Source organism: Drosophila willistoni, chromosome 3R, assembly GCF_018902025.1.
Source record: "Drosophila willistoni isolate 14030-0811.24 chromosome 3R, UCI_dwil_1.1, whole genome shotgun sequence".
Classification (NCBI taxonomy): domain Eukaryota; kingdom Metazoa; phylum Arthropoda; class Insecta; order Diptera; family Drosophilidae; genus Drosophila; species Drosophila willistoni.
In genome coordinates this window covers 10,350,424-10,363,856 of record NC_061086.1, presented here as the reverse complement: position 1 = coordinate 10,363,856, position 13,433 = coordinate 10,350,424, and the positions used below count along the sequence as shown (strand labels likewise).

At 37.1% G+C, this 13,433-nt stretch overlaps 2 protein-coding genes across 2 annotated transcripts; both read right to left on the bottom strand.

Annotated features, from left to right (window-relative positions):
* Positions 1-1,370: 1,370 nt before the first annotated feature.
* Positions 1,371-3,538, bottom strand: LOC6650716 (protein tailless). The gene is made up of 2 exons (XM_002073475.3): positions 3,174-3,538; positions 1,371-3,074 (listed from the first exon to the last, which is right to left on the bottom strand). The coding sequence occupies exons 1-2, from the start codon at positions 3,247-3,249 to the stop codon at positions 1,777-1,779; spliced, it is 1,374 nt and encodes a 457-aa protein (XP_002073511.1). The 5' UTR covers positions 3,250-3,538; the 3' UTR covers positions 1,371-1,776.
* A 7,385-nt stretch (positions 3,539-10,923) lies between these two features.
* On the bottom strand, positions 10,924-12,357 carry LOC6650715 (odorant receptor 67a). The gene is made up of 4 exons (XM_047009404.1): positions 11,510-12,357; positions 11,250-11,451; positions 11,034-11,189; positions 10,924-10,977 (listed from the first exon to the last, which is right to left on the bottom strand). The coding sequence occupies exons 1-4, from the start codon at positions 12,355-12,357 to the stop codon at positions 10,924-10,926; spliced, it is 1,260 nt and encodes a 419-aa protein (XP_046865360.1).
* Positions 12,358-13,433: the final 1,076 nt, after the last annotated feature.

Genomic DNA, 13,433 nt, shown 5'->3' with positions numbered 1-13,433 from the left:
TCAGCCTTTAGCAACGAAAAATTCATTTTATGCGGCTCGAGCTGGGTTCTCGGTGTCCTCTGTGAGATTTGGGTTCCTTTCCCGCTCTTTGTGTTGAAAGGATTCTTTGTTGATTGTATGCTACAAAAACGAGAACATGACAACGATCCAACAACAGCAACTGCGGCGATCCAACGCTGCTCGACAAAGTCACTAAAGTGAATTCCCATTTCTATTTTACTTTTTAACTTTTTGAATTTTGTTCTGTGCCCAGTTGAGGGAGAGAAAAAGAGAGAGAGATAAATATAGTCAGTCAGAGGACTGAGGAACTGGGGCGAGCATCACAATCCGTCAAGGTTCCAAAATTAATCCCGACTTTGGTTAACTGATGTGGAAAAACTATGCTAATTTATTTGATTTCCTCTTTCAATGGTCGAGAATTCCATTTTCTTTTGTTCAAGTATTTGCATAATTCAATTTCAATTAACAGGGCGGGCCATGCGGTTGTTCTTCAAAATGTTTGTAGGTCGAAAAGATTTAAAAAGATATTAACACGTAATATTATCTTATGATTCAAATTAAAGACTTGGCTACGGAATTCAGGAATCAGCAAAGAGTCAAGTATTTTCACGTTGTTTGACTAAATATTAAACTTGAATTTGAATAGGCAAATATTCTTTTAATACTCTTTAATTCATTATTACAGAAGACACCCTTTTTTGCACTTTATTCATACACTTCTTGTAATATTATAAAATACATAGATACATTTTTATTTAGCTTCTCTTAAAAAACAATTCAGTTTTTTCTCTAGTCGATTCGTTTTCACTTATGTGGAAAACAGGATTAGGATTTTCTCGCCTATAAATTTAAATTGTTTTGAACAATGGCAAATAAACCCTTTAACATTTTCAATGTCAAAAAAATACATTTTTAAGAAATTAATGAAAAATGAAATCTCTAAACAAACTTCTAATACAGTTTACTTATACATATGTACATACTTATAACAAATTTGAATTTCTATTAATTAATAGATTTAAGATCAAGAGATTCAAACGAAACGATTTTTCGAAAACAGAATGTTAAGACAATACCTTTTTTTCTTATTTTCCCAAGTTTCCAAGTAGAGATCAGATTTTGTTTTAAAAATAGTAGATACTTTTTGAATATATCCCCGGGGCTAGTTTTGTTTAAGTCAGTAAAATTATGATATGTAGCTCTCATATTATCTTTTTTGTACCAAACTTTGGAACCTTTTTGGCAAGTTGTTAAAAGTGAACGGCCATTTAAAAACGCTTAGAACGATCAACTTGAAGAAGAAATAAATAATTTGCAATATTTTGTTTTGTATTTCATAATAATTTTTAGGTATATTTTAAAATCGTTTAGTTTTGTTTTCTCTTTCTGTATAATGGATAAGGATAAAGAACTTAATATTAATTTGTTTTTAACTGTACATTATGAGCTAAGCGACTAAGTTTTAACAAAAACAAAGTTGAAACTTTGACGAATGCAATTTGAATCACTTCGTGGCTTAATTATTAGAATTTGGGACTTAATGGGATATATTTAAGGCTGAACTCCTTGAGATTATCTATGTAAGCTTTCACTGTTGAATATTGTCCAAAGCTGTGCTTGCCTCCAGCTCCTCCACATAAAGATATATATCGGTATATCTGTGAAGATTTATCACAGTTCCCAGCACTACAAAGGCACTTCAAGTGCGCGGATTTTGCATATACACATTTTGCTTGGCCGACGGCAAATTTGTTTTCTTGTATTCCATTTCCTGATTTAGATCTTGCGCTGACTGTACATATCGGAGATGAGGCGAACAATGGTTATGTCACCAATGGTCTTGCGGAAGAAGAGCTCCTCGATGGTAAAACTGGAGACCTTATGCATTTGCGAGACGACGCCAAGGAGCGTCTGGAAGCGCAGCGGCTGATTGGGATGAGTGCGCGAAATGTAATTGTGTAGGGCATTGCGAGCATCGTTGTGCATGGCGGCCACTTTGCTGGACTCCAGGAGACCCCGAGATTCTGCCGAGGCCGACGAATTGGGGCTGCCACTGCCGGTAAGAATCGAACTATTGGCCAGATCCTCTGTTGAGCTGGCAGCTGGCGGCGATTTACGGAACAGAGAGATGGCTCGCAGACATTCGTATTCCGTGCTGTCGATATTGAAATGGCACAACTGATTGAGCACATCCTGGAAGGCATGGACTTCCCTGGCCACAATGCCAACAATCTCACGATTTGAGTTCTCCGACTCGTAGACAAACAGCAGCTGGGAAAAGTTCATGGGCATAAGATACTGAGCCATGGCCAGAATGAAGAACTCTTTCCACGATTCCTCCAGCAGCATCAATTGATCGGGCATAGGCAGTTCGGTGAAGGCTCGCACACTCTTAATCCAGTTAACGTTCTTGAACAGATGCTCGGCAGCCGTTTCCTTGATATGCTCGGCAGCCATCAGTGGCGGAGTGGGAGGCAGAGCCCTTGTGGCCAGAGCGTTCATGTAGGCAGCAGTGGGAGAGAAGAAACCATGATGTCCCTGGTGCACTGGATGATGGGGCACTCGCGGCACAGAAAGATCCAACACAGCAGCAGCGGCAGCAGCAGCAGCGGCGGCAGGCGATTGAAAGCCACCATTCAGGGCCGGATGTGTGGGATGAGGACGCTGTACACCCGGTATGGGCATGGGTACACCCGGAAAACCAGTCAGAGCAGCTGTATTCATCAAAATCTCTGTGGGAATCTGAGGCATTTCACCGGCACCCATCATGGCGTCCTTATACATGGCCATGTGGCGTCTCAATGTTGAGTTGCGTGGTCCTCGCTCATGCTGCACTGCATCCTTGTTCATGCCCACATCGAAACATTTGCGCAAACGGCAGGCACGGCATTGATTGCGATGAGTTTTGTCCACCACGCAGAGTCCTTGCTTCTGAGATTTGCAGACATATTGGCGGGAGCGGCGGATGCTGCGCTTGAAGAAGCCAGCACAACCATCACAGGCATAGATGCCATAATGTTTACCGGAACTATGATCCCGGCAAACTTTGCACGGCACATGGTACAATATGCGACCTAATAAACAAAGAAAGAAAATTTGGTTAGTCTTGGACGTATAATAATAATTTCTCCTGGATTTTATTTGGTTTCTATCTAATTTTTTGGTATACTTACTCGATGCTGCTGGAGACAGCCGAACGCTGTTGTATTTTTGATCCATCATATCTGGCGAACCCTCCGACATTTGCATACCGATGTGGGGCGTAATTTTGACGATGTTTTTAGGCACGGGTGTGGTTAAAGAAATCTATATTTTTCACTTAGCAATTGCTTTCTAATGCTTGAGATAGTATTCTCTTTGATTTTTCACAAAATGTTTTTTTTCAATAATTTTTTAGTCTTCACTCCGAATCCGTTTCCGTTACGAAAAATGAATATTGTACGTATATCGAGCGATGTGAACTCACTGAGATCAGGAATGATTGTGTTGTCTGTTCACCACCCTGCTACCGTTTTAATAGTCCTGCGGCACACAAATCCTGCCGCTTGCCATTCATCGAACGGCAGCACCAGTCGATCACCCTTAGGTAGATGGCCACGTTACGTTTATTGGTCGATTGTGCCGCTGCGTTAGAGAGGGTTGCAAGCTCCTGCTGACTCGCTCTCACTCACTCTCGCTCTCTCTGTGATTCTGATCCCCAGGCAGGCAGGCAGGCAAACGGCTGCCATTGCGAAAATTCATTGAGTTCGACTGGACCAGCTCATGGCTCATTCTCAATTTCTGTCTTCATATGGGTTTTTATGGCCTTTTTCCGTTGATGTTGTTACCTGTGTCCTCTCTCAACTCACTCTCTCTCTCTTTCGAACAGGCGCTCTCTATGGGTCTTTGTGGTATGTGACAGTTGTTAATGAAGACGACGACAACTATGGTTGTTCCTTTATGGTGTGGCCATTATTGCCGCTTTGTGATTTGTGTGAAGTGTCCCTGTACCTGTAGCCATAACATGAAACTCACATGAAACAAGGGGTTGTAAGACATTTTATTGATTGCTTATCAATTCAATTAATAACGGGATAGTTAAAAATTTATGGATATGAAACTTAATTAACTATTTTTCTAATACATTGGGTCAGCCTTCTGAAAATCTCTGCTTAAAATTAAACTCAAGTGGCTATTGGCCATTTAATCATCCACTAGTCCACCTTAGTCCCAGATCCAAAAACTAATCGCCAGACGCTTAAGCAGATTAAGCAGCGTTAGAGCAAGAAAAGGCAGGATAGGGGCAGCGGCAGCTTGTCTAGGTTCTTTAGTCCAAGATCATCCAAAGGCAAATAAATTTAAAGCAAGCTTTTCGCAGAGGCGCACAATAGGATCAAGAAATTCAAACGAAAAATGTTGCACGAGTACTTAATAAATGTTAAGTAAGATCCCGTAAGTCTGGTGCGATTAAAAACCGAACGCCTAAGGCACAAAGGGCACATATGCAGATCCTCAACGAAGGGTAGGACAAGACAGGACAGTCCTCATCCTCATCCGCAAAACTGAAATTATTTGACTACGTGGGAATAGCAACATTACAGGGAGAAGCAATTTGGAAATGCAAATGAAAATAGAAATGCAATTCATGTGATATATGATAGACACTTAAAAAGAGCAATTATATTTCGATTCATATTACGGATGCGTAACTTGATCAATAAAATGCTTGACATGATATTACCAGCTACAAGGCCAGGCAAGAAAAGGGAAGTTAAGGGTCTAATTGGAATAGCAACCCCTCGATTAGAACTTTTACATGATGCTGCCTTGTTTGTTTGTGTGGGGGTGGAATGGACTTCCACTCAGGTGTGATGCATGGGAATTCGTTTGCGTGTGATGCTATGTTTGACTGATCATTAGCTGGTGATGGTTGATGATGATGCTCTAGTAAACCAGATGACGATGACATATCAATTTTTTCTATCGTTGACCAGTTGAATGAACTGACTGAACCCTGGTCAATGGACATCTCAGTTAATTGTGGGAACTCATGAATATGCAAAACAATTCTGTGGGAGTCTGTGGGTAAATATTTTAATTGCAGCTGGCTAACAATTTTATACAGATGAAGCTGACCAAACTAACTACTGACAAGACCATGAACTTCAATAGATAAGTTAGAAAAACTAGTTAAAGTTACTCTTAAAGTTGCATTCTTAGTGGAACAATTTGTTTGATTTGTTTCTTGAGATAATCAACTTTTTTCTCACATTTATCATAATAAAAAATCGTAATAGAGTGCCCCACTTATATATATGTATATATGCATTTCCATAAATATTTCGGGGAAAATTCTTTACATTCATTCACGTTAAGTATAGCTCCCTTACTTAATGAAATCGTAACGCCGGAAAGCTGCTAATCCCAGCGGATTAACGCTAAATCCACCACAAGAATTGAAACATCAGTCACGAGGCTGGCCTCAGGTAAAGGATAGACCATAAAATATATTTATACCTTGCATTTGCATATGCCTAGTCAGGCCTCAGTGCAAAAAACTGAATAAAAAATTTCCCCGAAACCCATTAAGCATCTGACTTTTTAGCAAAGATTCGTTTTGCCTGTAAAAAGGCGAATTATTTTTATCAGGTAGTCTTAGAAGCCGTGGTCGTCCACTTAATGATGATGTTGAAAAACTGCAGTTAGCACCTTTTTGTCTTCAAAGAATGCAAAGAATGGCAATCAGGTAGCAATTTTTATGACCCTTCTTTTGGCACTTTCGCTACATTTTTATGAATCGCCATGGCTAAAGTGAGTAAAGGGTTAAAGGACTCATAAAAGCACACACTCACACTCACACACAATGACGTTGCCGCCGACGACGCCACAGGCCTAATGGCACTTCATGGAAACAGCAAAGAATAAAAGTAAAGGGTTAAATATTTGGGAAATTCACTTCATTTGTATGGGATAGTAGTGGAAAATTTCATAGGTCTTCTACAAGTAATAATTTCAATTTTATGACACCAAAGTTGCCACCGCTTTTCCTCCTGGCCGGTCCATTGAGTATCTGTTCTGTTGACCTGCCAATGACGGCTGCTCTACATGTGATCATTATGAATTGTGCCAGACTTTTGGTGGGAAAACCCCGAAATGTCATTAGGCGAGTCTCTTTGTTCGGTTTCAGTTTATGACATGTCATATATTGCCAGCGCATTTAAATATATTTCATATGGTTAATAAATTTCTAATCAAAAATATATTTTAAATTACTTATTCAGCTCTACACAAGAGTTTTTCCCTTTATTCTTACTTGAATTATTAAAATATGGAAACCTGTTTTAAATTAAATGTTTACATAGCTATGCTAAGATGCTAACAAATTTAGAGGAATTTTAAAAATTTCGTATCTAAAAATATTATAAATTTTGCCAGATAGACTTTTTAATCATGAATTCTCAATTCCTCATAATACTTTAGCCTTTTATGGAAAGTAAAGCAAACTTGAGTTCCCAAGCAACGGCAACAGCTGTTTATTAAAGGACCAGGACCAGAACCAGGACTTTAATATGAAAAAGTATAATTTCGTTTCAGTTTTTCACTTAAAAAATAAAGTAAAGTAGTAAGTTAATAAAGTAAAGCCTTCAAAGTCTTTCAAAATCTAGAGACTCTTTTAGTTCAGTTAAACCGATATTGAATTTGGGTTGAAGAATCTTCATGAATCTTCCTCTACGGCGAATAAATCCAATTCAAATTTCAAATAGGTTAGAAATTTAAATGTATTAAATTTTGTTTTCCCGCATTTTGTGTCATATTATATCTAAAGTACATTGTCCCAGGGCCAAAGAAATTGCGTCTGTAGAAATAATAGTATCGTCTTGTGTTTCATTTTGGCGCCAAAAACCCTTTAAATAAATTTATGCAAATAACTTGGGTTTGGCGGAAATGAGAATTCCCCATTCTAGCAGCCAACTTCCGTTTGGAACAAGAAATCAAAAGCAAAGTTCATAAAAGCAAAAGACTATGTCAACCCAAAAGTGCAAACAGACAACAACAACTACGGCGGGAAAAAGACGAGAAGAACAGTCAAGAAAGGAAGACAACATCAACAGGAAGCGACTCAGAAATCATGTCAGAATGAAGTGCAAATGAGGTCCAGGAAATGAACTATTAGAGAACCCTCAACAACGAGAAAAAAATGGATAAAAAATATATATAAACGTAAAAAGGACAATGAAAAAAGCGCCATAATTACACGGCAAGACAAATTGAATCAGAGACGAGCTACGTACCTAAGGCAGAAGATAAGCAATCTGATCTTTAGAAATCATGTGAACACAATTCAAAACATCAAATTAAAGTGCTCAAATGTCGTAGTCGCTGGAAGATTGCGTAAATGTAGGAGACACAGCAGCATAAAGTTGAGCAACTTTTGTCGGTTTCCTTTGGCCCTGTTTGGTTCCCAGCCATGCACGTGCAAAGATAAGTTTCATATTCGTGGCTGCACACGGAAATGGCAACCGAATTGAACCGATTCGAACAATGGGACACACCTCCAAGATCGTGGTAGTGCTCCTGCTGTTAACCTGATACCCAAAAAGAGTCCAGCGTCTCCTCTTTCGAGGACCAAACCAAATTTATGCAACAGGAGAGGAGCAACAGCCACAGCCAGAGAGGAAACAAGTGATGAAGTCGCTGCTTTCATTTCAAATTTGATTGTTGATTGTTGTATCCTGGCTCTGGGCCTGATCCTGGTTCTGCTTTGGCTTCGCCAAAGAAGGAGAGAACTTGCATAAGTGCCAGGTTCTTTTTGTATTTTTCGAACTCATTGTTTTGCCCTTCATCAGGCAAGAAAACAAAAAAATGACGCACAACATAACTTAAGGACTTTTTGTTTGCCTTTTATGTGGAATTGAATATTTCGCTTGCAGCATTAAGTAGGATGTCCTGTTTTGGGATGTCCTTTTCTTTTTCTTTCTCGAGAGAGATCGAGTCTTTGCTTTTGTTTTGTTTTTACTTGTGCCAAGCGTGTCTCGTTTGCATTTTAAGCCTTAAGATTATGTCATGCCTAGTAGATTATTTGATTTACCAGTGGCGATATGAGCAAATAAAAGCAAATCCATTGCGTTACATTTCTCACGCCTAAAAAAAAAAGAAGTTTCCGATTTCAAGCCATGATAGACGAAATTTTACACATTTCCTGCTAATATCCTTGTGCAAAATGTGTTTATATTTTCACTTCTCCTGCCAGCGATACTCATCTCAATTGTCACCTTTCCGGCTAAAAGTGTCGCAAAATAAGAGATATCTACATACAGAAGATGCCTCAGCAGCGGCAACTTTCTTTGATTAGATTAAATTTTATAGGAAGGAGAAAAGTAGAATTTTCAATTCAACTGAAAATGCAAAGAGAACGATCAACTTTCATTTCAAAAAGTATACAAGGTGAAAGTAGAAGTAGTAGTAAATATCTTTAACATCTTCATCATAAAGCAAAATATTTTGCTCAATTTCGTATAATTTTGTTAAAGCAAAACTCTCTCTCTGCTCTTTATTATTTCCATGTGGGAAAGTTTTTATATTGTTAGTACTCATATCTCCTTTTAATGATCAATTCTATTGCCTTTCGATTGAGTTCAGTGCTCTGAATGTGGCATGAAAAGAGAGATCATTAACCTTAACCTTTCTTCAATAGCCACTTGCCATTGCCGTGGGAAGGTCCATGTAAGCTCCACTCAAGGATACATGGCTGATTGAAATTGAATACAGACATTAGAAAAACCCATAGAAAACAATGCCCCTCAAAGCAATTGAAGGCACATTTATCCATCATAATGTGACGGCACCTGATGCTCCTCTAACTTCTCATAGTACAATTGATTCCCAAGAAGAATAAGAATTGCGCAGTTCAGGCGCTAGATAAAAATTTAATCATGCGGGAATTTTTACTCTTTCTCCACAAAAAATGAACAAAAAAATTATGCCATAATAGAGAATAGAGACAGAGTTTGAGTTTGAATAAATAGCAAAATGTAATGAATTAACTTCCACGAAATGGGTAAAAAAAAGGGTAGAAAAATATATGAAAAGGATTTCAATCAAACAAGTGGGCAATCAATATGGCCCTTGGTTGAATTATAGAATGTGATCTATATACCAAACCCTCATCAACAATAGGTAGCCAAAGATAATCAAAACAAAAATGGGCGAATTTGTGAGCGTGGCTTATCAATATTTTTGCATCAAACGGGCTGAAATTCTTGTTAAGGCTACCAAAGAAGCGGGCAAACTGTCAACGTTGACGATTTCCATAGAAAATTTCATTTCATTCAGTGAATTAATATTTTTCATTTATCAGTACATATTTACAAGTATTTATGTTGTAATTTTTCTCTCTTAATTAATGCAACGTCATGTCTGTGCAGCCAACTGACTGACGGCATTTTGATTTTCAGTTTGAATTTTCAGCTCATATCGAATGACAACGACGTGGGAAGCACGCACACAGGACCCGATTTTGCTATCCCGATCTCAATTCCAACCAATTCACATTTCACGTCAAGATGAAAGATATGCGAGATCAACATGTAATCTTTGGCATAAATAAGAAACCCCATCCCCATCGAAAAAGAAAAAGGCGAAAGAAAGAACGTTTAAGAAAATGACAATGAACGCATGTTGCATGCCCATGCCCATCGCCTGATCGAATGTCCTTTGATATCAAAACGTTAAAGGAGCACCGTGTGGTACTTATATTTCATTATGCAAAAAAGGACACAGACCTGTCGTCGTCGTCGTCGTCATCATCATCATCATCAACATCGTCTGAGTCAGTTGAAAGCAACCCCTTGTCCCGTTTACTCTGCTACTTCAAGCGAATTTTGAATCCTGCCGGTGCCCCGTTTTTTCTCCTTCTCCCTTTTGTTTTTTTTTTTATTTTTTTACTTGGAACGCACACTTCAACCCTGCCCGTGCCCCTGCCTGTCAACTCCTTTTGTCATTGTCCGTTCCAGGTTGTGCTCTCCCTAGCTATCGTCCGACCGCTTGACACTTGCAGATTAGTAAAAGTGTTGAGTTTTTTTCTCTGATATCTCTGAACGAGTATTTTTCTTGCTAATTGCTGCTCAGACAATTAGTTCTGCTCCATATTGATGGGCGCAAACTGCATTCACTGACTGATCCTTGAGTCTATACTCATATGTTTGTATGAATGTGCAATGATTTGCATTATTTTTTGTTTGTTTGCACATGTGTCCTGTGTTTTAAGGTACTTTATTTCTTATCCATCTTTTTTTCTCTTTTTTGAATTAACTTTTCAGGTTGATTCATGACTTTTGGTAATTTAAATCTGTCTTTCCGGTTTATGATTTCTTGGTAGCAAATAAATAGCTATTCCAGTAATCTTTATTTTTTTTTTCCTTTGCAAGTATCAACTATTTGAAATGTGGAATTCCTCTACTTTTTGCATATTTAAATGGAAAAATTAATGTAAAATTAAAAACTATGTTTAGTTCAAATTAAATCAAAAGATTATTATTATTATTCGTATTGATCAGATAGATTCTCAAAACTTAAACTCAGACATTTATTGATAATCTCTATTTTATTATATTGTTTTATGTCCTTTTGCCAATTCTGCTTAAGGATTTTTACTCACCTGACATTTAGCTGCCTCTTTCGCTTTATTCTCTGGTCTGTTCTTTTTTATTATTTACTATTAATGAATTATTAAAGCATTTAAATTTAACCCCACAAACCTATAATCCACTAAAATAAATCAATTAAATAAATATTATTAAACATGTCTTAAACAATTCTAGAGAATTTTATTTCAAAGTACAAACATAGTAGTTTGAAATGTTCTGTCTAAACGTGAAAACTATATTTGATATAAAGATGAGCTACTCCTTTTTGCAAGATTTGAGATTGTATAAATTTTTAGTCTTACTGATACATTGTTCGTATGACGCAAAAGAACTGATAAGACATCTTCAAGAACTGCAACAAGAAAATGGGTTAAATTTATGATGAGTTTAATAAGGTTTCGCACTCACAATACTCATAGTTTCCATTGAGACATCTAAAAATACAGTGGCACTAAGGCAAACTGGCTTCTGGGCTCTCATGGCCACTAGAACTAACATCTTGCGAAAAGGACCATCTGCTGGCGTCCAATTCATATCATAGACTGCAAAGCTAATGCTAAAACTCTGCAAAGAATATATAGTGTATATAGAAATGATTGTGATATGGAAAACTTAACTAAATACCGCATCAATTAAGGCTTGACTAAAGAAGCATATTAAATAGATTTCTGAGGTAGCAGAAATCAGGAGTAGGGCGAGTTTACTAGTTTGTTCGGGACTCAAGCCGACGGTCATTTGAAAGCCAACAAAGCAAACAACCATTGATGAGGCCATGAAATTTAGTAGCAATGGAACGCCGAATACATCATTCATGACATCAGTGAGGCTAAAATGGTTATTGATATACTTAAATTCCTCAAAAACTAATTTAACTTCCAACTTACCCTAGTATATTATTATGATATGCGATCAATTTCTGTAAGTTACGCATATCTCTAGCTGATCCTTTCACAGTTGAATCATTTTCTATTTTAATGTCTACAAGACACTTGGCCAAATAATCAAAATGCATAATCACTTGAATGACAAATGCAAAAATCATTAAATCGGCTGAGATATGTCCACAAGTGGCCGTATAACCAGCAGTTCCCTGCATAACATAAGTTATATAATATTTCCAGTTATTATGCCAATTCCATGGGGCTGTGGGCACATATGGCATTATCTGCTGGGCATCTGGCGAATGGAACACATAATGCGGAACTACATACTGCAGAATGGCATACAGATTGTAGGTAACAATCAGGAGCACATAAAGTCCCCCAAATCCTTGAGATACCCAGCGGCACTGACGCAAATAAGTGACCACATCATATTTCTCCTGATGCACTTGGTCCGATGGTGGAAATGCAGCCTCAATTTGTACTACAAGATTCTGTAGCTTTTTCTTCTGCGCACTGACGGCAATGATTTTCAGACCGGCCACAACCACAAAACCAATGTAACTCATTGTCATACAGGCATCCAGAAAGTTCTCACTATTACGAAATGCCAACCACACAAAGGTTATCTCGCAAATGAGTACGAAATTGAGATTTACGAAATGAAGCACAAAGTATAGCGTAAACCAAATGCTGGTCTTCTCATTGGAGCTTGAAGAATGAAACGGTTTTATCCCAATTGTACGATAAAAGAACAAAGGCATCCACATAAAGTCATTGAAGTCCACATGCAATTTATTCAATTTCGACTGCAGGAAACGATACTTAAGGTGCTTTAAAATCGACGCCATTACGAGTATTTGATGGTCTTCTGGTAACTATTCGCAAGCCATCGCTCCAGGATGCTTTTATAGTCCAAGTAATGCAAGGAGCAAGTAACTTTTCCCAAAGAAAAGTTTTGCGGTTACAATTGTTCTTGTTTTATAAATATTTAGCCAACATTGTATAAACATACATACATATACATATCCTTCTTAATAATTCTAAATTAGTCAAATAACCAATATATCCCTTTTTAAGGTACAAATAGTTTGCCAATAAGTCCATTTAATATGTAAAGACTTTGTGACCGCAAAAATTTTCCATAAAGTTACACATTGACTGCGGTTAATTTTGTTTGACAATAAATTGATTCAATATATTCACATACATATGTATATATTTTACCTGTCAGGATAATCCTTTTGCTGACCTTAACAAAATAATTCCAATCAGATTTTGTGGCATTTTAAAAATGTTGAATGCTCGAACTTGTGCTGTGAGTTGTGGTTCGATTGCAACAGAACCGAACCAACCGAGAGTCTAGAATTTCTGCACCATGCCTAAAAGTATGCACACAATTTTTATTTTCATTAAATAGGCCTAAAGGATGACTCTTATACTTTGATTGCATACTTTTAGGCATTATTAAGATAAATTGCACATTTAAATACAATTTAAATAAATTAATAAATAATTAACAAATATAAAATTACTTAACATAAATATAAAAGTGTAAAATAAATATTTAAAAAACAAAAATGAGATGAGAACTAACTGACCAAGCAGCAGCAAAAATGTAAATTTAATTTAATTAAAATTCATTCTTTCGAGACTTTTGTATCTTCATATTCTTAAGCCACCAATCAAAAGAAGCAAAAAAAAATGGAATGCAAAATTTTGTTGAAGAATATATTATGAATATTTATCCCATAAAATCTCAAGGCTCGTAAAGTTAATTATAGAATTTTCCTTGCTTAACATTGTTTCCGTGAGTCCTTTCTAAAAATACTTTGCGTTATAATACACACGATCATAAATTGAAGTTTCTCTTTAGGCTGTTGTGGTATGCTAATTATAATGACAAATCGGTCAATTATAATGCCAT

Excerpts from the sequence above, each read along its gene's own strand:
- LOC6650716 (XM_002073475.3), bottom strand. The coding sequence starts at position 3,249 with ATGCAAATGTCGGAGGGTTCGCCAGATATGATGGATCAAAAATACAAC. Across the intron at positions 3,075-3,173 it reads GCTGTCTCCAGCAGCATCGA|GTCGCATATTGTACCATGTG; the intron begins GTAAGTATACCA and ends TTTGTTTATTAG.
- LOC6650715 (XM_047009404.1), bottom strand. The coding sequence starts at position 12,357 with ATGGCGTCGATTTTAAAGCACCTTAAGTATCGTTTCCTGCAGTCGAAA. Across the intron at positions 11,452-11,509 it reads TATCATAATAATATACTAGG|CCTCACTGATGTCATGAATG; the intron begins GTAAGTTGGAAG and ends TAACCATTTTAG. Across the intron at positions 10,978-11,033 it reads CAATGGAAACTATGAGTATT|TTCTTGAAGATGTCTTATCA; the intron begins GTGAGTGCGAAA and ends TTCTTGTTGCAG.